This window comes from Cloeon dipterum, chromosome 4 (genome assembly GCF_949628265.1).
Source record: "Cloeon dipterum chromosome 4, ieCloDipt1.1, whole genome shotgun sequence".
Taxonomy (NCBI): Eukaryota; Metazoa; Arthropoda; class Insecta; order Ephemeroptera; family Baetidae; genus Cloeon; species Cloeon dipterum.
Window position 1 is genome coordinate 35,522,586 of NC_088789.1, and position 23,770 is coordinate 35,546,355.

The following is a 23,770-nucleotide window of genomic DNA, read 5'->3' on the forward strand; positions in this document are numbered from 1 at the left end:
AATTATTTTGCTCTCTTCATTAAATTAATTAATATTCTGTCGGGGTGTTTTTTTTTCGGGGAAGGAAAAGCAGTCGGTTTTGTCGTTTTCAGTATATCTCTTACAACTTTATTGAGACATGTAAGGGGATTACATAAAGCCGTATAATGCAACTGAACAGCCAGTGCTTTTCTTTCATCATTTTTTTGTTAGTTTCAAATATTCCGCTACAATATATACTGACCCAAATCGAACATGAACCAAGTATATATGTACGTACGTTTAATCCGAAATCTGCGCGACAATTTGCGAAATTTAATGCCGAACAATCAAGTAGTCGAGTTCTTTCTTTTTTTTCCGTCTGTGTTTCGTGTGTGTTGTGAGTGAGTGAGTGTTCAATACTTTCTTTCTTTCATTCTTTTCTTTTAAGCTAATGTCGAAACGGTTGGTTTTTAGATAGGGAGGCGTGTTTGTTTCTGTGTTTCGTTTAGATTTAATTTTTCAACTATATAGTACACTTAACTTTACACTGCCAATTAAATGTATCGTGTGTGTGTGTGTGTATGTGTGATTGTGATTAAAAGGAAAAAATTGATTCAGCCTAGAACGAGATAAAATTTAACATGCAATAAAATAGGATAAAAAGGAAAAGCGAAAATACACAGTAATAATATTTAGAATAGAGTATATGAATAAACGAGCGTGCCGCGTGTTCTGCAGTTGATTTAAATTTAAATTTATTTAAAAAAAAGGAAGAGAAACGGATAAAAATATACGATAGAATCAATCGATCACAAAACGGTGCACGTCTCAGCCGCAAATTAAATGATTATTATCGTCATCGTGTGTGAGAGTGAGTGTGTACGTGTGTCCGATGCTTTTAATTCTTCTTTTTTTTCGCGTTTTCCCCGGTTTTATTAAAAAAATCATCGCCTTGAACCGAAGGTAACATACCCTCGACGCAAGAATGCTCTCTTTCTCTTTCGCTCTCTCTTCTCGTTCGCTCTTTCTCTCGCTCGCACATTAGCGTTTACATTTTAATTAATATTATTATTTGAAGACATGAAATTCTCTCTCTTTGAACAAACCGCAACCAACCAACCGACCGAGCGAGCAACACTGGAGAATATAGTTAATCAATGATAGAGGGCGTCCCGTCCCGTGCAGGGCGGGCGGCCGGACAGCCAGTGTCCGGCGCGCCGCGGGACGCCGGATTTGCCAGTATCCAAATATGGATATCAAACACTCGTATTTAAAATATTATTAACAACATTCTCTGCCGAAAACATATTTATACATCATCATTTATCTGTGTGTACGTGTGTGCTCCGGGGCGCGGGTGGAGTGGAGTGGAGGGGAGGGCCGGGCCTCCCCTCCCTCCCGCGCCCCGCGAGTCAGCTGTTTGCTTCGTTTCGCGCGTGTCCGTGCGTGCGTGCGGGATGGAAAAGAAATGTTGTGGACTGCTGCTGCTGTCTGTCTGAGAGATTGTGATCTTTTGTAGTTTAAAAAATAGGTCTGTGTACATGATTAAAAAGTAATAATCGCTATCAAAGCCAAAACCCACTCCTCACGATTTATGTTTAAACCTAAACAGATAAAAATGACAATAGCGTTTTTGTGGTATTCACAAAAATTCTTTGCTGGTCATGGATTTGTGTGTGAGTGTGTGTTCTGTGTCGACAAGAAATCCATTCCCGGCGGGACAAAAGAACTGGCGGCCCCGAATTCATGTGTGTCTATGTGTGTATGTGAGAAAAACGGGCGTGAACACAATGTTAGTTAGTTTTCCTGCTTAGAATGTGTGCTTGCTTTCTTGCTTGCTTTCTTCCTCGTGTGAGATTATTTACTTTTGGCACGTTGAATAGTTGCTTGCCTATAAACCCGTTCCGTTTGTAAAAAAACCGCCATTTTTACGATTCCATGCTCAAATTGAGGCTAAATTCAAACTGCGCATGCGTCGAATGACTTGTTTAGTATCAAAGCGGCGCTTTCTAGGCCCCCCTAGCGGAGTGTAAGACAAGGAGTAGTAGAGTACCAGCTCTGAAGGCAGTGGCGCCTGCTAGCATCTACTCTCCTTTCCTTACACCCTAGTGATGCTCGCTAGGGGGCCTGGAAAGCGCAGCTTTACTACTAAACTAGTCATATGACGCATGCGCAGTTTTAATTCAGCCGCGATTTTCGCACGGAATCGTAAAAATCGGGGCTTTCCACAATTGCAACTGGTCTATTCCGCTCGCCCACGCGCACATTTCTACCCTCCCCTCCCATTCCTTCTTTTAAACTTGTAAATAACATTATTTTGTCCTTTTTTTTCATCAACAAGGGGGCGGCCCCTCTCTTATGTCACATTTTACATCAGTCTTACGCGCGTGCTCTTTCTCAAAAAGCACCTGTCATTCCACCTCCTCCTCCTCCTCCTACTCCCCTCTCCACCTCCCCGCTTCCGGCTCCTCAGACTCCCTCCCCCCTCCTTCCTCTCGCTCGCTCGCTCACTCAGCAAAGACCAAGTTTGTGTATACCACTATTGCGATAATCAATTAAGCCTATTTTACAATGTATGAATTATTACACAATCAAACTGTGGCGATCGATCGATTTGTCTGCAGGTGTGTTTGTTTGTTTATTTGTCTATGTGTGTGTGTAGAAACTAATATTATTACAACTTAACGCTGGAAAAACTTACATTTCGAATTTTACTCATGTGTGTGTGAATGAATGAAACACTAAAAGATGTTTTCAAAGTGTCCCGGTGTGTGTGTGTGTGTGTGTTTTAAAAGAGCCCGCCTGTTGCACAGGTGGGCGTGGCTCGAAATTCGTCCCCCGCAGAGTGTGTGATGTGGTCGCCAGAACTTTGGGGGGCGCAAAAATCAGGAGAGGCAACTGATTGCATACGCGCAAGGGAGGGCTACAAAAATAACGAATCAACACTTTTTTGTTTTAAAGTTTGTTTGTTTGTTTGTTTACAACTTCCGCGAATCGCTTCTGTAAAATAGGTTTTTAAAACCGTCGTTTGTTTGAATCCCTGGTACACGAGTTTAGTTTGTTTAGCAGTGTTTTGGACACTTCATTTCTTTTTGTTTGCTTTCTTCAAAGTTTGTAGAGTCAGCTAATCGAACTATGGTTTCGGCTTTTCAAGCCTGCTTCTCGATTCCGATAACATTTTTATCACAAACTTGGGCTTCCTTGCGTTCCTCGTCGTCAGTAACAAGCGTAAAATGCGCTTTTAAAAGATTCTTTTTCGGTCAACAACAGATAACTCTGGCTACAACTAAGTGTTTGTTTCGGTGTCTCTGTTTTATTTATTTTTTTTAGACCAAGAGTGTGATAAAATATTACCTCGCTAGTGTGTGTGAGTGAGTGAGTGTGTGTGTGTGAGAGTGTGTGAGTGTGAGTGGACCTTAAAACACCATTTTCGCATGGGAACGAAGAAATTTCGGTTTGTGGCGACACCTCGAGAGCGAGGGCAAAGTGGGTTCTTTTATGTTTTGTTTGTTTGTTTTGCTGAGCAACAATTCCTTCTTCACTCGAGAAGTATAGTTTAATAAACAAAGAGAAACGGCGGCCGGCCGCCTGCCGCCGTGCGGCCTCCGCGGCCCCCCTGGGGGGCGCGCGGCGGCGGCCAAAACGGGCCCGGCGGCAGGCGCCACGCCCCTCCCACTCGCGACACACCGGGTTTTCCGAACAATTAATTCTCGTCCGAATGCGTGGAATTTACAATTTAGAAAAAAAGGCGGGAAAACCCGAGAGTGCGGAGTGGGCGTAACGGCGGATTCGAGATTAAAAACAATTGATTTGTGTGTGTGTGTGTGTCGAAGGGATGCTGGAGGCTGGCGAGGCGTTGTTTGTTTGTTTTCATTTGTCAGTAGTTTCGTTCTTGCTTGGGCCGGTGGGCGTGGCCGGCGGCGGCGGCGTGTCGCTCGCTCGCTTTTCAGTTCCACGATTGTCCGTACGAGTCTTGGTACCACTGCTGGTCGGCGGCGGCGCTGCTGCCGCCCGCCGAGGCCGACGCCGCGCCCGAGCCGCCGGCCGCGCAGTAGCTGTTGCCGCCGTTGAACGACGCACTCAGCGGCTGCTGCGGAATCGGCTGGCTGCCCCACGTGTTGCCGGCGCTGCCCTCGCCCCCCGAACCCTCGCCGCCCCCGCCGCCTCCCGCCGTCGTCTGGAAGCGCCTCTTTGACTCCCCTTGGTTCTGGTGCCCTCCGTCGAACTTGCGTTTACCTGCCGATGCCCAAAGGAGAAAGAAACACCCAATCAGATTTCCCGCGCTTTTCAACGGTTCTTTTTTCTTAATTTTTATTTTATTCTTAATGTAAGTTCGTTCGACCGACGCGGGCCGGGTGTGAGCGGACGGCCCGGGGCCCCGCGGGCGCCCGTGCCGTCCCAGTGACCCGACCCGCGTTTCCCCCCCGCCCCCTCGGCTGGCCTTCAAGATGGCGGATCCTTTGAAAAGTAAACCAAAAACCAAACCAACCATTTAAGAATGTTGAATATTCGGTCCTGGTGGTTTTCGTCACCAGTGATCGGTTTCGGCATTCCAAGATGGCGGCCGGTGGAGTCGTCCTTTAAAGGACATCGTCTACAAGGCGAGCCGATCGAGAGGGGCGTGGGAGAAGAGCTCCCCCAAAAGAAACAGAACAACAAAATTTCTGTCAACAGAGCTCTGAACCGGAAACGGACGCGATTCGAGCGCTCGAGCAGGCGCCATGTTTGATTCAAAGATGGCGCGTGCCGGGGCGCTCGAGGGCGGCTTAAATTTAAACTTAAAATGAAGAGAGTAAAAAAGGAAGCAATACAGACCATCCTCACCTGGTAAACTTGGGCCCGCCGGCGACTTGGCGGCCTCTTTGGCCGCCTGCCCCGCCGCCGTTGTTGGGCCACGAGTTTGATTGGGGGCCGCCGGCGCCCCGCTGCTGCTGCTGCTGCCCGCCTTGCCACGTGTTGGCGGCGCCGGCGGCCCCGCCGCCGCCGCCCCGCTGGCCGGCGCCCCTCGGCTGGGCGCCGCCCGGCCACGCGGCGGCATTCCCGGCGGGCCACCGGCCCTGCCACGCGCTACCACCCCACGGCCACGGGAAGCCGCCTGCAACACGTCAACAAAAGGGCCGCGTCAGACCAACAATCTCGCGCAGACGCACCACAGAAACGACGCAACAGTCACAGGTCGCGTGCCAAGAGCCAGACAGAGAAGGCAAGAACGGAGACGGAGACGGACGCACAATCCGACGCACGCATCGCTAAAAATTATTTTTTACTAATTTTCACCGCGAGAAATGAAAGAAAATGAATTTTTTCAATTTTACCCAGTTGAAAATACAAAATTTCGTCTACAGTGCAGATTTTTTCTCTAAAATTGCTATTTTCTCAGGGTCATGAGCAATTAATTGGAAAATTATTGAAAACGAGGTAAAAAATATTGCTTTCAGGAAAAAAAAGCACTGATTTTTTTTTTTAAAACGTTTTTCCAGGGTTCCAGCTTCCCGAGAAATGGATGCGTCATGATTGTTGGGAATTTTGCGATGAATTTTCAGTAATTCCTAAAAAAATAGGAAGTGCCAACAATCGGAGCAAGAGAATTGGCCTTTCGAAAGCTTCAGCAGCCCAAAAACTGATGAATACGCGACTTCATTGATTAAATTTGATCTATCAATAATTAAGCGGCAGTTTATTAAGATAAAAATAAATTTAAATAATTTTTTGAATCATTTAAAAGTCCCTGTCGCTTAAATTCGTTCCCGAAAAATTAATTTTTAAATTTTACAAGAGTTGAAAATTAATTTAATTGACTAGTTGATGGTTGAAAACCAAAATACGTCGACATTAAGTCCAGAATATATTTTCACGCAAGGAAAACCACCCAAAAGGCCACCTAGAGCTCCCAGTTCTGACCAATTTCCCTTAATTAAAAAAAAATCCTCCCCCGAGAAGCAAGGGGTGGGTCTTAGTAGTTCGTAATAATTTAATTCCAATTAAATTAGAGTCAAAGCCTCTCGAAATCTGCACAAAAACACGATTTAAAAGAAATGAAAATTCCTTTTGAATCAAATCTGTTTGCGGGGCGTGCGTCGAGCTATTTGGTTCGAGTCCGGCTCCTCGAGAAGAAGGGTCAGGGGTTGGATTTACCTGCGAGTGAGTGAAAGGGGTGGATGAGGTGGGTGGTTAGTGGGGGTGCATTCGTCGCCATTCACACCGAGAGCAAGCGCTTGTGTGTGTTTGTTTGCCGCCGACTAGACTTAGAGACAACAATGAGACACAACGACAACAAAGCGCCAATCAAATCACTACTACAACAAAAAGATACACAGCCACTACTCATCTATTGTTGTTTTTTCTTTTATTTTGTGTCTCTCAGCTACCAAATATATAGAGAGGAGAGAAAGAGAACAGGCACACACAACCAGCAGAGCAAAAGCTTTTCAAGACAGGCAAGCGGAAAACCAAGGTCGGCACATCCATCTGCATCTGCACTCGCGACCAAATTAGCAGAAAAACCACAACTAGAGACATTTCTTTTTTTTATAATCGCATTGCTCGTGTTTGTCACGGGAAATTTATTTATTTTAATTTATTAAATCAGTGCCAATCGATTCCCAATGCGAATTTACGTTAATTTGGCGGTAATTGCACCGCAAGACCTTCTCCGATTGATCTCGATTTATTCGAAAAGCCCGTCAAATTTGAATGTAGCCTTCAGGAATCAATTGGCATTGGTCTCTTTTCTCATTTAATGGGTAATTTAAATAATTTAAAACGGCTCTAGCGTGGTTTCTGCCTGGTCGGCGCGTTCTGCAGCTCGAGCAGAGTTCCTCGTCAGAATTTTTCATTGATAATTTGGTTCTAGCCTCGGATCGGATTATTTCGAAGGGACCGGTTTATTAGTCGAGTGTTTCGGAAGGGGCCGAGTGTGGGCTTGGGCCCAGATCCGGCAGAAAGAGAGAGAAAGAGAGAAGAGGAGAGAGATTCAGACTGTTGTTATGGGCGGGAAGGAGACATTCAACAATCAGTCAGTGAGAGAGACAGCGGAGAGAGGGGAGGGCGGGGGTGTGTGTGTGTGTTTGTTTGTTTGAGCTAACAATTTGAGATGGAGTAGAGAGAGAGAGAGAGTGAAGAGAGAAAGAGCATGAAAGAGAGAGAGTAGAATTTGAAAAACCCACCGGCTGGGGCTGCCTGCCTCTTCCACGTGGGGCCGCGGATGGATGCAAGGCGTAATCATAATAGTAATCGTCGTATCTATAATAGTCATCAAAATAAGGATCACTGTAGCCGCCACGATAATCACCATAACCGTAATAGTCGTAATCATAATCTAAAAACAGCCAAGAGAGATCCAATTTAGCCGAAATCGCCCCAACTTTGCGTCAGTCAATTGACAACAATGTATCAATCAATCAATAAGATAGTGGAGACCAAAAGAAATAATCAAAATGGCATCTGGTTGGTAAGTTGGTTGGTTGGTCAATGGTGGTGGACAACTAAATCAAAGTCAGAGAGAAAGAGACAGAGAGCAAAAAATGGACGGGGGGCTGGACGAACGGATTCGATAAATCGGAGGCATGCGATGAGAAGAGGGGAGGGAGCGGAGCGGAGCGGACAGGGAGAGCAGGAGTTGAGGGGAGCCGGTTCGACGCGAGAGCCATGCTACTCCGCGCGTCGCGCTCGGATTCCGAAATAATAAATAAAACAAAACTATCCATGCAAACGAAATAAATATCTCTTGTTTGGTCCAAACGGAATGATATGAATCATCGAGAGTCAAATCAAAAGTGATGAGCAATGACGTGTTACAGAACAGGAGCAGGAGAGAAAGAGAGAGACAGAGAGTGAAAGAAAGAGAGAGAGAGAGCGAAAGAAAAGGCTCCTGGGCACGGGTCCGCAACTCAGTCAACGAAAAAGAAAGAGAGAAGGGCAGGGTGTCAGGGTCCGGACGGAACGGGGGCGGAAGCTACCACAGACAGGCGTCGGGGGGCGAGAGGGGGGCTTGGTCGCCAGCACCGCAGTTGCACGGGTGCTTACCATAGTCACCGCGAGTCAGGCCTCGCAGGGGAGTGCCGCCAGGGCCTCCGCGCGGACCGATTCCGATCCTGCAACCAAACCGACAGGCCCGTCAGACGAGGCTCGTTTTAATTAAAAAAACAAAATTTAGTTACCCTGCTCGCTGACCGATCATCTGCATCATGCGTCGCTCGCGCGCCCTGAGCATCTCCTCCTTTTTCTTCTTGTCGGAGGGCGGCTTGGCGAGCGAGACCTCGATGTGGGCGCCGTTGATGTCCTTGCCGTTGAGCTCGTTCATGGCGGTGAGCGCCTGGTCGCGGTCCTCGAAGTGCACGAACGCGTAGTCCTTGATCTTCTTGACGCGCTCCACCTTGCCGAACGACTCGAACGCCTCCTTCAGCTTCTCCTCGGAGCAGTCCTGCGTCAGGTTGCGCACGTACAGCACCTTCACCTGCGCCATGGTCTGTCGTGTCAGTCGCCACGCCGTTTGAAAAGTGCCTCCCAGGTCTGGGATTCAGGGGCCGCGGCCCGCGGCCCGCCGACGGCCTCCTGGGAGGCCGTCGGCGGGGCGCGGGCGAGGCGGCGTTGGAAATATTGCGCGATACTGACCTTGGACATGGTCTCCTCGTCGGGCTCCTCCTGCGGATCGGCCCAGTCTACTATAATATCACAGCCCCACACCTTGACGCGGCCCGTGCCGAGCCGGCGCTTGGCCAGCGACGCCGCCTTGTGCGACTCGTACTCGAGGAAGCAGAAGCCGCGGTTCTTCTTCTTGTCGTCCGGCGAACTGTAGATGATCACTTCTGTCAGCCCCGCTGCAAAAAAGACAACACGGCCCCGAAACGTACAAATTAGCCTCGCCTTTCCAAAAGCGCTCGCGACAAGTTAATTTTAATTTATTTATTAATTTCTGCACACTCGCGACAATTCCGCGCGGCCTTTTCCCACTTTTAAAATTCGACGAATCAAATTCAAAGAGCAGTTCCAGGCGAAAGAAAAGAGTTTCTTGATCTAATTTTACGTGTGCAATTTATTAAATAGAGCAGTTATTGGTTAAAACACGGAAAAGGTTGAAATGATAATAAGTAATTCATGACAAGCATAGCCTTTCGAAATGATCAAGAAATTGTAATACATTCTTGTTAGGCTAATTAATATTTGAATTCTGACGTCAGATTTGAACTCCTCGTAGTCGAAAATATGAGAGGGGACACCAAACTCGAAGATTAAGAGTTTTCAACCTCAGGGTAAAATCAGGGTTGGACCCTGCAAAATAAAATACTCGAGTTTGGTGTCATTTCATAGGTTTTCTGCCCTGCCAAGTCCAAATTTGGGGGTTAAAATGCAAGTGAGTTATCAAAATTGTCAGAAACCTATAAATTTTGGTAAAAATTGAAAAAAAAAATCCTATTTGGAAATTTAATAATGAAATTCTGACTTTGAATTTGAACTCCTCGTGGTCGAAAACTCGTGTAGAGACACCAAACTCGACTATTGGTTGGACCCTGAAGGTCCCATCTAAAAATAGTCGAGTTTGGTGACCCTGCCGAGTTCAAATTTGAAATCAGAATTAACCCTAGACGAGTTAAAGCATGAATACTCAATTTCAAACGCGACTTTGAGTCAAATTTGAACAGCACAGGGTAGAAAACCTAATTAATCAAGCCTGGAACCGCTCCAAAATAATTTAATTCGTAATTCAATTTCGAAAAGCCGATTCGCAGGTCCCTAAAAGTTCTAAACGGCATCAAACTCTGGGAAAAGGCCGTTCGGAGCGTTTTGGGCCGGAGGAGAGCGGCTGAGCGGGGGCAGCGGCTCGCCTCGGCCCGGAATCGGTTAGTATTGTTTTTTTTTTCAACTGTAAAAACTGTCGTCATTGAATATGATACCAGTCAATTGGCGCGATCGAGAAAGCCAGCCTCCGAGAGCGAGGGAGCGAGAGGAGGGCGGGGCTGCTGCGCCGAGCCATTGCTCTCGGCGTCGCACCAGCCCTTTTTTCGTTCGAATTTGATTTGATATTTCTGAATTATTCTGAGAGGGCAGCCACACACTTTGACCCACTGTATGACTGGTATTATATCGTGTGTTTGTTGCTTGGTTTCCAGTGAAAATAATGAGCCAGATTCGTGAGTGTGTGAGAGAGAGATAGAGAGAGAGATAGAGTGAGTGAGTGTGATTGTGAAGGAAATTAAAAAAAATCGAGACAGAGACAGAGAGTCGAAGGGATTCGAAATGAATGAAAAATTAGATTTGGTGTGGATGGTTGTTGGAATGAAATGAAAAATGAAAAAGAGACATGAAAGCAGCTGCTGGCTCAACTTACGTGCGTGTTTGGTAAACTCTTCTAACAATTCATCCCGATCACGGTTCTTAGGTATATTTCCGACAAACAATCGATGATTATTATAGGAAATGGTAACACCAATCTTTTTGCCTTTTCGAATTTCATAATCATTCAGCTGGAAAAACACAGTGACAAGAGCGAACGGAGCGCCAATTAGTTTGGTTTTGCTCAAGCTTTCGTTTGGGGGCGTTTGGGGGGCGGGGCGGGACCCTTTGGAGGAGACACAGAGAAACGAGGCGCGTTCGACCGACTGACTGGCTCCTGTTTCTTTGCAAAAATTTATATTTTTTCTAATCTTTCTAGATTGATCGCGCACGTTTTTAATGCTAAGGTTAGTGGTGGTGAGTCAACTTTACCTGTCAATTTACCGAACTCTTCCATTATCTCCTCTTTGCCTCTAGACTTTGGAATGTTGCCGACAAAAAGACGCAGATTCGGAACGCTAATGTTAACTTTCAGTGTCTTGCCAGGTTTGATCTCATAACTATCGAGCTGTGAAGAAAACAGATTCATGCCAACACGTACGTCGTTCGTCACGCAAAAATCAACGCAAAACCCGCTAAAAAAGGAACAAAACACAGGTGGAGAGAGACAGATGAGAGAGATAGAGAGAGAGAGAGAAAAACTAACTAGAGGCATGCGACCAAATCGACTAAACGAAACAAAAGAGAGAGAGAGAGATTGAGAGAGAACAAAATGAAAACTTGCTTTCCGCCAGCGAGCAGCGAGAAAGAGTTTGTTGGTTGGGGTGGTGTGGTCGGCTCCGCGCGTTTGCTCGAATTTGCTCATTTGAACAGAGGCAAAGAGGAGGCGTGGAAGCAACAGGAGCCGTTTTTTCGTGTGACACTGCCTTTTGCGAGGCCTTTCACGCCTGGCTGCTCGCTCCAGGGCTTCGATCTAGACTTTGCACCTCTTTCGGTGCCAACAAAACTGGGGCACTCAGTCATGATCATTGCAATTATCAGGGTTAGTCGGCAGGCCTTGCCAAAGTACCATTATTAATTAAAAATTTAAATCGGAAAATGAAGAATTAATTCTCCGACAGAGTTCCGAGACTCTTCGACCCGGTTTAAATCGGGTAAAACCCAGATTTTAAATTTGTAAAGAATAAAACATTAAAAATTTGGAACATTACAACGGTGAAAAAATTATCTGACAGTGACGAGACCAAAAAATAGTCATTTTAGGTTTAATCGGTTAATCGAAACCCGGATTTTTTAGATAAACTGGTTTAAAAATATGAAAATATTAGGCTCTTAAAAATTAAACTTTAATTTCAAACAAAATCCCGCCCTGCAACACCGTTCGGATGGAACAAATTGGTGAAAATTGAGCGCCACCTTTGGCGAGGCCTGTGTTAATTGATAAAAATCCAAGTGAGAGAGTGACAAGAGCAGCGGTTAGGCCCGAGCACCAGACCAGCTAGCTAGCGGACGGCCGGGGGCGGACTCTTTTGACTGATTCCTGCCTCGCGGTCCGCGGGTGTTGTTGCCAAAGAAAGTGGGAGACTGTGATTGATTGATTGAGTGGTTGCGTTACCTCGCGCACGGCCTGCTGCGCGGCGTCGCGCGTCGTGAACGTCACGAAGGCGTAGCCACGGTTCTGGCCCGTCATCGGGTCCATCATCAGCCTCAGGTCCCAGATCACGCCGCACTTTTCGAACAGCGGAATCAGTTCGTCCTCGTACATGTCTCGAGGGATTTTGCCGCAAAACACCTGCAAATGCATTACTTTAGACACTCTTCTACTCAGGATGCGGGAAAATGGAATTAATTGGGATAGATAGAGGGATTTAAAAAGGAACATTATTTTTTTAAATTCTCGGGCTGTTCCAAATTATTTTGAAGACAAAAATTCGTCTCGCAGACGTAATTTCAGTTTAATTGAAGCATGATAGTCTAATTTCCACCTTGTAAAAGGTTCTGTAACAAACAAAAACGAGTAAAACCTAGACTCGATCCCGTTAAAAAAATAAATAAGCCGAAAGTGACTCAGAACCGACACGGGCACGCCCCCTTTTCCGTCCTCAAGGCTAAAAGAAGCTCTAAATCCAATGTAAACAAATAATTAGTGGCAAATAAATATTCGATTAAGGTTCTGGAGATGTTAACTGGAAAGATAGGCACGTTTTGAGAGTTACGGCAGCTTTAAAATTTATCCAAAATTACGAAAAAACCCAAATATTTAATTTTTACGTCAAATTCAGCAATTAAGAGTTAAAAATGAAATTCTATATGAAATTGGAGCATCATGAACAGTTAAAACAGTATTTAGAAACGTTTTGTTAGGCTATGAAGATTAATCAAAGCCCAAGAGACGCTTAGGAAACCTTTTGACGTCTCCGGAGCGGCTCGGAACATCCAAATAAACCATAATAAAACAAAGCAAAACGCCAGGGACCCTGTAAAATCAATAATCCGTGCGCAAAGAGAGCCAAACATTATTTTAAAATAAAAATATTTTTCTGACGCTTTTGCAGAGAAAATTAATTTTTAAGCCTCGGAAACCCTTTAAACTCCCTTGAAAGAGTTTAAAAATCAAAACAAAGCCTTAACAAAAGATTTTTAAAGCCTGACACCGCCGAGAACCTTCTGACGCTCCCTTCGAGCAATACAATCGAATGTAAACAATTAATTAGTCGCGAATTAATATTAAATTAAGGTTCTAGAGCATGAAATTCTAAATCCTAAATATTTAATTTTATAAGTCCAATTTAGCAATTTTAGAGTTTAAAAAAAAGTTCAGAATAAATTGGAACCATTTACTGAGCAGGTTTAGACACGGCTCAGCTAGACGAAGCTTAAAAGACGTTTCGGTAACAGTTTGACGCTTCCGGAACGGCTCCGAACTTCCTAATAAACCAGAAAAATACCAAAACTTAACGCCAGGGACCCTGTAAAATCAATAACCCGTGCCCAAAGGGAGCCAAACATTTTTTTAAAAATATTTTTCTAACGCTTCCGCACAGAAAATTGTTTTTTTAAGCATTGGAAGCCCCTTTAACCATCTTAAAATGGGTTTAAAATTAAAACAAGGCTCGTTCGAAGGAATTTTTAAGCTTGACACCTCCGAGAGAACATTCAGACGCTCCCTACGAGCAAAACAAACGAATGAAAACAAATCATTAGTGGCGAATCAAGGTTCTAGAGATGTGAACTATAAAAATTAACAAGTTTTGAGCGTTTCGGCAGCTTTAAAATTAAAAAAAAAATCCAAAATATTTAATTTTTTAAGTTCAATTTAGCAATTTATAGTTGAAAATTAAATCCAGAATAAATTGGAACCATTTAATGAGCAAGTTTAGACACGTTATTGGGAGGCTCAGTTAGGCGAAGCTTAAAAGATGTTTTTGACGCCTCCGGAGCGCAACCCAAAATCCTAATTGGCCAAATAACTACCAAAACAAAACTCCAGGGATCCTGTAAAATCAAAAATCCATGCTCACAGCGGGCCAAACCTTTTATAAAATAAATAAAAACATTTTTCTAACGCTTTCGCAAAATAAATTAATTTTTTGAAAAATTCTTTCAAGCCTCGGACACCCTTCGAAAGAGTTCAAAAATCAAAACAAATAGTTTTTAAGCTTGACACCTCCTAGGGAACCTTCGGACGCTCCCTTGGAGCAAAACAAACAAATGTAAACAAAGGCCCTGGGCGTCCGTTGGAGCAAAAACGAACTTAATTAACGGTCGGGGCTTTTCTTCCGTGTTTTGATAGTACCTCGCATCCGTTTCCAGGGGTGGGTTTCTCCCAGTTAGGCGGCGGACCGCCGTACTTCCTTTGGCCGGTGGTGACGTCGAGCGTGTAGCCCGTCCTGTCGAGGATGGCCCTGATTTTGTCCTCGTCGGGCGCCTTGGCGGCGCTCGAAGGTACTTGCGAAGTCTGGCCGGCGCGGCTCTTCTGGCGGTAGGTCTTCATCACGCCGCATAGGAACGCAGATTTGTTGGAGACGTGCTCCAGATTAGAGTCCAGAAACTGTGTCAGGACATTTAAAGCACCGTCGACCGGGAACTCTTTCAGCGCATCTAATGCCCTCTCGTCCAGGTCTGCATGAGCTAGTTTTCCTAGAGCAAAAAGGTGGTTGTTGGTTGGTTCGTTGGAGAGAGAATTCTCGCGGCTGCGGCGTCGAGACTGTCGAGATCGGGACCTACCTGTTTTATAGATTTCATCTAACTTTGAGGCAACTTTTTCGTCTAGTCCGTACTCGATCAGCTTGCCGTGGTCCTCCGAGTGAGGCTCTTTGTCTACTTCGCCTTCTTTCTGGTCCATCTTGGGCTCACCATTTCCCTCTGCCATACCTGCACGGGCACAACACACACGCGGCGGGTCAGTAACGTACCAACGAACGCGACCAAACGAACGCCGGCCGATTGTTGCGCGTTCGTCGGCCGCCGCCGCACGTCCCGCGGGGTGCGGGACGCCCGGCGGCCGCCGCGGGGGTCGCGGCCGGGCCCGCCGGCCGCCGACGCCGCCAAGCTTACCTTATAAACACGCTAATTGTAGTAGTTCGGTGCGCGAGGGAAATGGCGTCGAGGGCAACGTCAAGCAACGTGATCGCCGAAGCGATGTGTTCGGGCGGTCGGGGGCCTCAGGATGACGCGCAAGGACTAGCCTCGCGAGCAGGGCCGCCGAAACGCGCCAACGTCGCCCCTCCACCGCGAAATCCGAGACCGGCCGGGGCTGGCGCGGCGAGAGTGCGCACCGCGCCGAGCGACGCCAGCGCCGCCGCGGCAGCCCGCCGCAACCGGCTCCGCGCCAAAACACGGCCGAATTCCGGCCGAGAATTCGCCCGCCGCCGTCGACGACGCGCCGAATTCGGCCCTGACGGCCCGAAATTCGTCCTACTCACCGAATTCGCCCTGGTGGGTCGCCGCGGCCGCTGTCTCGGCGCTGCTCGGGCCAACGTAAACAACGGACGGACGGACGGGTGTTTACGTCGGCGGCCCGCCTCCGTAAATGGCTCGGCTCTGCTGCTGGCTGGCGGGAAAAGTTCGAACGAAACGAGCGGCTCCAATTTTTAAAACATTCGGTTTATTACAAACGAGCGAATTATTCCGACTAAAGCTAACAATGCACATAATCGACCGATTGTTACAGCTCATCAATCGCAGTCTCTGATCACTTCACAGATTTCAGCGGCTCTCTTTTTTCCGAAACGAAGAAGGAAACAGTCAAAGCGGAGGGGAATTGTAGTTTTTTTTATTGTTCGCTCTTACGAGAGCTTCTTGGCCTTGTGGTAGAGCGAGTCGACCACCTTGCCCATGCTGTGTATGGTCTCGAGCGACGACTCGAACGTCTTGTCCACCGGTGTCTCCTCGAACACCACCAGCACGCCCTCGCCCTGGTCCAAAATGCCGTGGAACTTTTTGTCCAGGATCATCTGCGACAGCTTCTTCTCCACCTGGCCCATCGGAAGTGCAATCGTCTTAGCAATAAAGTCAACCTGGAAAGAAAATATTTAATAAAACTGAATTTTAAGGGCGATATAAGACCTAACCTGCACCCTGGAATAAGGTTCGATAATCCTGCACAGGTTCTGCTCCAGCATTGTGTCGTACAGGGTGTCCAGATGTGCCCGCACGATCGGATCGTTCTTCAACTCGGCTCCGTACTGCTCTAACGCCTTTAATTTAGAAAAATATTTAAGTTATTGCTTAGACAATCGAATATCCAGCCGCCATCTTGGTTTTCGTGAGTTTAAAAAATCAAAGATGGCGGCTTGAAGTTTCCTTTAAGGAAATTCAAAATGGCGGCAGGATATTATTGTTACAGGAATTACAAGGATACAATCAAATTTTAATTTTAATGTCATTATCTGATCTTTAAAGTATCAATTTCCGATTTAAGAGACGGCCATCTTGAATTTTACAATTCAAAATGGCGGTTGTAGATTATTTTAAGAGGCGTTCTTTGATTACCAAAATAAGTACATAATATAGTAAATAAAATTCAACTTAACCATCCAATATGGCGGCCGAGGCCATTTTTTTAACTATCCAATATGGCGGCTGAGCATTAAAGGATCCTTTCTACTTAATTTAAAGGCAAATTATTCCCCTTAATTTCAATAGAAGATAATTGTGACAGTTATATTTACCATTTAAATGAAAAAAAAATTCGACATTGCGGCCATATTGGAAAGCTTTAAAGGACCAATCTAATGAAAAATACGATTTTGGCTTCTCTTCAAGATCGTATAGCAAAATTTAAATATGGGAGTTTGGGAATAATGGCCAGATTATAAAGACCGCCATCTTGGAATAAAGAATTTCAATATGGCCGCTTCAAGTTTAATTTAAATGATGTTATTTAGGCATTAATTTTACCTCGAAAATACTCATGAGGTGTTATAAACCCTTCCGTATCATTTGGACAAAATGGCGTCCATGCTTTAAAGGACCTTTAATATTTATTATAATATTTTTTAAAGAATTTACCACTTTGAAGTCAGCGAGAGAGCGTTTGTGGCTGGAGGTGGCGACCATTTTCATGGCGTCGATGTGCCTGCCGGCGTACTTGAGGGCGAGCTTGCCGCTGACGATGTTGGCGACGTCGTCGGGCGTGTTGAGCATGATCTTGGACAGCAGCATGTATTTAAGGGCAGTGAGAGCGCGGCCGCTCTCCACACTATCGTAACCTTCAAACGCTTCGTAGAAGTACGAGTAGGCCGTCTTGAAGTCGCGCTCGTCGGCCGCGTGCAGCACGCCGGACTGCAGGTCCAGCGCCGCCTGCATCTTCGGGGCGCAGTAAATCGAGTTGGCCGTCGTCCGCGCCGACGTTAGCGCCGCACGGGCCTTCGGAAGGTTGCTCAGTGCGTGGTACGTCTTGCTCTCCAATAGTTGCACCTGAAAATAATCAAAAAATTATAATAATGTCATTTTTCATGCCGCGAAAATTGTCCAACGGCCAAATATCCGCGACATGAATTTTTAGTTTGAATCTCGCAACAGACGGTGGAAGCATTCATTTTTACAATTTACTAGACCGCAGTTACGACGTTCCGAAGTTTAAAAATTCTTAGAAAATTCGGAGGGAAAATTCGCAGCAAAATGACCACAAGAAATTGATTGCTAGCGCCTATAGGGGATGATTCTTAGATAAATTGAGGCTCTGGATTTTAGAAAATGGCGGGATATCCACACAGATAAAAAATTCGCGGTGATTTTCAGGCAATTCTCGGCACTAGCTTTAATTCTGGGCGCGAAGTGTTCAAGAATTTGAATGGCTATTTGACGAAGGAATTACGGCCACGAGAAATTGTTTGCTAGGGTTTTCAAGCTATAGAACACCTCAAATGGCGCCTAAAGAACTATCTCTCACTGTCAGCAGAAATTAGCCTAAAGAAAAATGGCGGAAATTCAACCATCTGGAATTCTCACGCCCAAAAAACAAAAATTCGCGGCACTTCTAGCTGCCGGGTAACAGCTGTTCGGAGAAATACTCTCTCCGGCCGCAAGAGGCGCAACATTCGCAACCCGGCGCTCATGATGGGGTTCGGGAAATTATTTAAAAAAAATTCTTCGATATTTTTGAGTTAAGTTTACCTCCTTGAACGATTTTTTAGCAATTATACGTCCGAAGAAGGAACAGAAATTAAAATTGCGGGAGATTTAAACTAGACAAGCTTATTTTAAGCCTGGAGAATTTGTATTTCTGTGCAAAAAGGTACGAGGAATTCATTTCTGGAACCAGTTAGTTGTGAAACTAGCTAATTTTGTTTCTAGACAGGACATTTATCCTTTAAAACCCCAAAAAATACTTAAATGGTCCAACTGGACTCCCGAAAATCAAGAAAATTAGCCAAGTGACGCCATCTACCGACGGCTTGAAACACTACTGATTTGTCAAAACAAATTCTACGCGTTTGGCACTCCAAAAATAATTGAAGAACCTTCTGGAATAAAAGTACCTCGACTAGCAGATTTTTGTCGTCGAGCTTTTTGAGTTCCTTGAGCAGCGTGGAGCCGAGGTGGAGGGCCTCGGTGTACATCTTGGTGTCGAAGTAAAGGGCGACGAGGCGGGCCTCGAGAGACTGCCTGAGGAAGGTGCGTTTTTCCTGCTTGGCCCACTCGATGCACTCCTGCCGAAACGAAATAAAAGAGTTAAATTCGGTTAAAATTCGGGAGAGGGTGGTGATACGCACGAGGCAGAGGGGCACCTCGATGCCGATGCCGGCCTCGAGGTCGAGGAACATGTCGACGAGCGAGCGGACGAGCTTGGCCGCCTTCGCCTTGCTGATGAGCGCGAGGAAGGGCCGCGTCGCCTTGATCAGCTCGCCCAGCTCCTTGGCCTTTTTATCCTTTTTGAAGAGCTCGCCCAGCTGCATGATGCCCTGCTCCTTGATCCGGATCGACTCCTCGTCCACCGCATCAGGGTCTAGTTTCCAAACTAAATCGAAAAATTCGTTCGTAAATAGAGACGACGACACGGTGACGGTGCACTTTGGCGCACGGCCGCCGTCGGCCCGCTGGCCGCCGCACCGGCCGCACTGGCCGGGCGAGCGGCCGCGGACCGCGGCCGGCGGCCCGCCACTCACCGATCTCCTTGTAAATGCTGATGCCCTTCTCGGTGTCGATCGAAGAAATCGCCTCGGCCCGCTCCAGCAACAGAGCCGTCGCCATTTTGGATGAAAACAAACGCGACACAAACACTCGGCACGAATGAACACTCAGCACTGACCTGCACTGCGATTTACGAAAGCCGGCCCCAACGGTGCTGCTTGGTTAGAAAAACCGGTATTTTTTATAAGTTTGATTTTCAGAATTCTGGACAGAAACTGTATTTTTATGCAGTTTTAATAAATTTCTTGTTTTATAAATTGAATTTACTCATTTTAATGCGTTTTAAATAAAGTTTTAGCTAAATAAGTGGATTTATTAAATAAAAAACCGGTATTTCTAACCGCGACAATTTCAACCGCCAGCTGCTTCATAGTGAAAAGACTGGTGAAGACGCCATGTTATAAATTTTTGAACTTGAAACTATTCATCGTTTAAATTCGCGCTTGTAAGAAAGATGGCTGACCTGTTGGTCTTTATATATTATACGCACTCTTGATTGAGTGAATGTAGCAGTGAATGGCGCCAAAAATGTAGGTGCCTCTCGGTCTTTTTCACTATTTCGCGCAATAATGACACGATAACGAGTAATACTGGCTCTTTTTGTCACGACACGGCTCTAGCGAATTTATTTAACAAAAAATGGTACCCATCTAAAATAGGTCAATGATAGAATTTGCTGCGGTATTTCATTAATTTTATTTAGATTAAAATTTACAGCTCATTTTGAAATTAATTGTAAACGCCATTTTTATTATTAAAGCTTAAAACACTCATTGACATGGGAAATTAATAAATAAGCTTAATTTATTTGGAACCAGGACGCAAGCAAGTTTTCTTGCTACACGAAGGATGAGAATCTCGTCGCATCAAAAGTCCATTCATCGTATCTGTAAAATCAACATGTTTCCAAAGAAATTTCGCTTCGGGCAGCAGGTCGGTAATTTGTTCAACATCAGCGCCGTCAAAACAATATCCCGCTGTGACGCTCGCTTTATAAGCGCACAAAAATCGTTCGTCAATCTTGTTTTTCAGGAATGAGTCGCTTTTTGGCTCGATTTTGTTCGAGTAGATGTAGCCCTTCATCTTAATACTCTCGCTCTCCTTCTATAATTGAGGCGAAATTTAAGAAAATTTGAATTATTGTCAAAATTTAGGAGACCTACATCTGTTCCGAAGGCGATTTTCCAAAAGAAATCTGGTCTCCACTCGTTCACATCGGTAGTTGCTAAATTTAATTTAGCCATTCCCTGGGAAATCTAGGCTCATCAGGGACAAGAATGTATAGACTCGATATAAAAATATACTATTTTCAGTATACTTTATCCTGATTTAAGTCCAAGTCGCTGGTGCCGGTGAATATTGTTGCTTCTTTGAATTGATTGCGGACTTGTTTCTCCACTTGCAACCATTGGACCGAGTTGAAGGGCCCATACTGCGGCGCCGCGTTTTCGTAAAAGTAGGTCAAAAATTTCAGTTCGTAGATGGGGAAGTCGGCGTCGGGCGCCAGGTGTCCCCTGTGCCACTGATTGCTGTATTTTTTCTCCTCGTTCTTCTTGGCCCCTTGCCAATGTTTAGACGGAGGTCGCAGTCCGGGCGATACGCCGCTGATCCACTTGTGCTTCACGTAGATGGTCCGCTTCTTTTGCTCGTCGTAGCAGATTTCCAGTAAATTGAATCTTTCGATGCCTCCTAAATTCACGTCGAATCCTATGCCTTTCCAAACGTACGGTTTCGGACAGAACGAGTCTGCTCTAGGATCTTCTATTTTTCGGGGCCCGAACTCGATGATTCTCTCGCATTTGTACGCCCCAAGATCATCTTCATTCTGTTGAACGAAAAAGAAATTAAATTTCTCGGTTTCATCATATTTCTTAATTCAATAAAATTAGAAGCAGTCTAAATTTAAAATATATTTATTTCCAGTCAATTCCTAGGGGAAAAAATATTTTTAAACAATTTGTGACATGCGAGCAGAGGTTTAAAGCGAAACGCACGTTGCTTTGGCGCGCTTTTCACAGGTCTCTCAGCAACGGAGAATGCGCAGTAACGACCAAAAGGTTCAAAAGGTGCGCGCCAAAAAGCGTTACGTTTTGCGCCTCTGCCCGCACGTCACAAAATGTTTTTCGGACGGGATCGAAATCGCCTAATTGGACCCTCGAATGCAATCAGCTGAGTTTGCAATGCTATTCTCTCTCTTTCACTTACCCGATCATGAACACGCATATTTTGGTCGTCAATGCATTCCGCCTCAAATGAGTTGGTTCCTAATTGAAATTTGATGTCTCGTCCCGTCGGTCGCTGGTCTTCCGAGAACGAACTTCCTGGACAAGCGCAAACCAGTTTCGTGTTTACGGGCACGAAGAACGAATAGTGCTTCACGTTAGCCGCATAGCTTTTGATTTCCACTGGTTGCACGATGCTCTTATCGCGAATTTTTATGCACACCGGAATGTCAAGGTCAGAATAACTTCTCATCTGCTCCCATTTGCAACCTGGAACTTAAATAAAAGAAAAATTAACTGACGTTTAAATAGGCCGAATTCACGTGACGGTCAAATATGGCGTTAGGTAGAGTACAAGGCGGGAAATTACAAACGTAACAAATTTATCATGAAAATAGCTTCAGCACAATGAATCCTTTTGTTGTTATTTCTTTAAAAACAGCTGATTTAAGCCCGGTAATCTGCAAATCGACCACTAGATGGCACATCAGGCCGATGGAAATGAAACAAAATACGCGGGAATGAAATTATTAAGTTCGCACGCCTCTTTTTCGACGCTTCTGAATATGGCCTCCATCATCGTTTCGACGCCATGTTTACTTTGATAATAAAAGAAATAAAAGCTATACCTTTGACAGTGGGTTCAACAGTTTGCTTGTCTAATTCGTCGTGGGTACGTTTCCGGGCTGGTTTTCTGGTGGATTGTGCCACAGGCAGCAAAAGGAGGAAAAGCAGCAACGCCCATTTTTTCAGCCTCATCGCTATATTATGCTCTTTCTCGCCTGGCCTCTACACAAGTGTTTCTGTGCGTTTGCGTTTGCGGAGAAATCAACTGAAAGGAAAATGTGCTCGCTTGATTTGTTACGCAGCCGCGGTTAACGATAACATTTCCTGCAGCAACACACGATAAAAAACGTCTCGGATATATGTTTTTATCCTCAGCAGTTTGCTCATTCGACTTGTGAATTTATTGATAAATCTCAATTTTTCCAAAATTTCATTCTATCAGAGCATTGAATCTATACATCATCATAATTACTCTCCTGCGTTTTAGGTTAAAATCCATTTGAAGTAGTTTCGAATTTCTGCAACCCGCGTAACAGGAAAAGCGATCTGGGTGCGGCGTTTGTTGTTTCCATCTAAATCTTTAAATATTGACGGATAATTAATTTGATATTCGATAAATTGTTATAAGTTATATACCACAACACCATCCACCATTTACTGTGCCAGTCGAGAAATCCTTGAACACATATTATGTACAATCGTCTCAACATCCACTAACCAGTTAAAGTTTTAAGGGGGTGCTTACCCCCATCCCCTTTCAACCCTATATATTGCTAGTAATTTGATAGTAAAATTGTTAACAATCTTCCTCTGAGCTTTAAAATATTTTAAACTATCCAAAATTCCTTCTAAAATATCACCCTGCACCGCCCTGCACATTATTTAATAGCAAAACAGCGAAAACAGGAAGAAGGTTTTAAATTAATACAAAAATCCAAGAGTTAGACTTTTTTAAGGGGGTTTTGAAGTAAAGCAATTTAGGGGTGGAGACTAAGCACCCGTAAACCCTTCAGCGCTGGTCAGGGCAGGACGAGACGAGTCCAATTGTTTTTAAAATTCTGATGGTCAGAAGTCGGCACTCTGCTCTAATAGAACGAAAAAATTGAGAAATGTGCGATCAATCAACGACTTTATTGGTCCTTTTTGAAAAGGGAGAAAAAAATATAATTCAATATTATTTGGGCCATATTTTTGTTAGTATTTCTAAAAAAAAATCGCACCTCAAGTAGTTAAAGCGGCGAGAAATATGGTCAGGAAACTAAGGCTTTTATCTCCGTTCAACCAGATCAAATAAAACCAGCCGAAGGATTTACAGGAAATGTTATCGTTATCTAAAATTTATCAAAGTTTCGATTGTATTTTTTTCCTTGAAGTTGGCGAGTTGATTTCGCGGATGGCAAACGCACACAAACAGCTGTGAGAGGACGGGAGAAAGACGAGCGATGAGGCTGGTCTGCGGCTGCGGCATCCTTTGCCTGCTTATTGTGCTGCCTGTGGCACACTCGTCAGTAGGCCTGACTCATCCAGGTGCACGTCCAGTAAACAATTCAGTCGGAGAAACAGATCAATCCACTCCCACAGGTACATTTTTTATTTTATTTAGTTATTTCAAACTAAAACAAGGAAATTCGGTGCTTGCTGCGCTTTTTTTAAGAAAATCAAAAGTCAATCGGAAAAACGTGATTCTTTTCAACATGAATCGAAATTTTTAATTAAATCACGAGAATTTAAACGGTTGAAATTAATTAATGTTGACGTTTCGGGGTTGTGGATGAGACCCGAGGACACAATTTTTGAGTTAAATAATAAACTGTTGGTCAGCATTCTGCTTGGTGTCGTTTTAATTTACCGTCAGTTAATTTTACTTTTATTTCAGTTCCAGGTTGCACATGGGAGCAGATGAGCAAATTAGATAGCCTGGCCATTCCGGTGTGCTTCAAAATTTCCGACAGCAGCATTGTGCAGCCAGTGGAAATTAAAGGCTATGATGCTAAAACCGGGGATGCTATAGACATGAAGGATAATAACGTGAAGGCTAAATATAAGAAGGCTAAAATCGTAAGGCGCTATAAGTTTCTCGTGCCTGTAAACACGGAACTGGTTTGCGCTTG

The 23,770-nt window shown here is 44.9% G+C and overlaps 3 protein-coding genes across 6 annotated transcripts; all 3 read right to left on the minus strand.

Moving 5' to 3' along the window:
• Positions 1 to 77: 77 nt before the first annotated feature.
• Syp (Syncrip) lies at positions 78 to 14,990 on the minus strand. Of its 4 annotated transcripts, none has more exons than XM_065491204.1 (11): positions 14,791 to 14,990; positions 14,461 to 14,607; positions 14,030 to 14,373; positions 11,849 to 12,025; positions 10,289 to 10,424; positions 8,575 to 8,780; positions 8,121 to 8,428; positions 7,987 to 8,054; positions 7,128 to 7,279; positions 4,777 to 5,056; positions 78 to 4,197 (listed from the first exon to the last, which is right to left on the minus strand). In XM_065491204.1, the coding sequence occupies exons 2-11, from the start codon at positions 14,603 to 14,605 to the stop codon at positions 3,908 to 3,910; spliced, it is 2,106 nt and encodes a 701-aa protein (XP_065347276.1). In that variant the 5' UTR covers positions 14,606 to 14,607; positions 14,791 to 14,990; the 3' UTR covers positions 78 to 3,907. The 4 variants fall into 4 exon arrangements, with proteins under 4 accessions (XP_065347276.1, XP_065347275.1, XP_065347279.1 ...); XM_065491203.1 differs by lacking the exon at positions 10,289 to 10,424 and adding an exon at positions 10,666 to 10,801 and having other exon boundaries at positions 14,791 to 14,989; XM_065491207.1 differs by having other exon boundaries at positions 8,121 to 8,416; positions 14,791 to 14,986.
• A 328-nt stretch (positions 14,991 to 15,318) lies between these two features.
• On the minus strand, positions 15,319 to 18,986 carry Rpn6 (regulatory particle non-ATPase 6). Its single transcript, XM_065491208.1, has 6 exons — positions 18,846 to 18,986; positions 18,453 to 18,697; positions 18,219 to 18,389; positions 16,747 to 17,154; positions 15,807 to 15,932; positions 15,319 to 15,752 (listed from the first exon to the last, which is right to left on the minus strand). Exons 1-6 carry the CDS (start codon positions 18,928 to 18,930, stop codon positions 15,522 to 15,524), a joined length of 1,266 nt encoding a protein of 421 aa, XP_065347280.1. The 5' UTR covers positions 18,931 to 18,986; the 3' UTR covers positions 15,319 to 15,521.
• A 579-nt stretch (positions 18,987 to 19,565) lies between these two features.
• On the minus strand, positions 19,566 to 21,856 carry LOC135943523 (uncharacterized). Its single transcript, XM_065490091.1, has 5 exons — positions 21,722 to 21,856; positions 21,076 to 21,368; positions 20,189 to 20,695; positions 20,034 to 20,126; positions 19,566 to 19,974 (listed from the first exon to the last, which is right to left on the minus strand). The coding sequence occupies exons 1-5, from the start codon at positions 21,849 to 21,851 to the stop codon at positions 19,675 to 19,677; spliced, it is 1,323 nt and encodes a 440-aa protein (XP_065346163.1). The 5' UTR covers positions 21,852 to 21,856; the 3' UTR covers positions 19,566 to 19,674.
• Between the last annotated feature and the right edge of the window lie 1,914 nt (positions 21,857 to 23,770).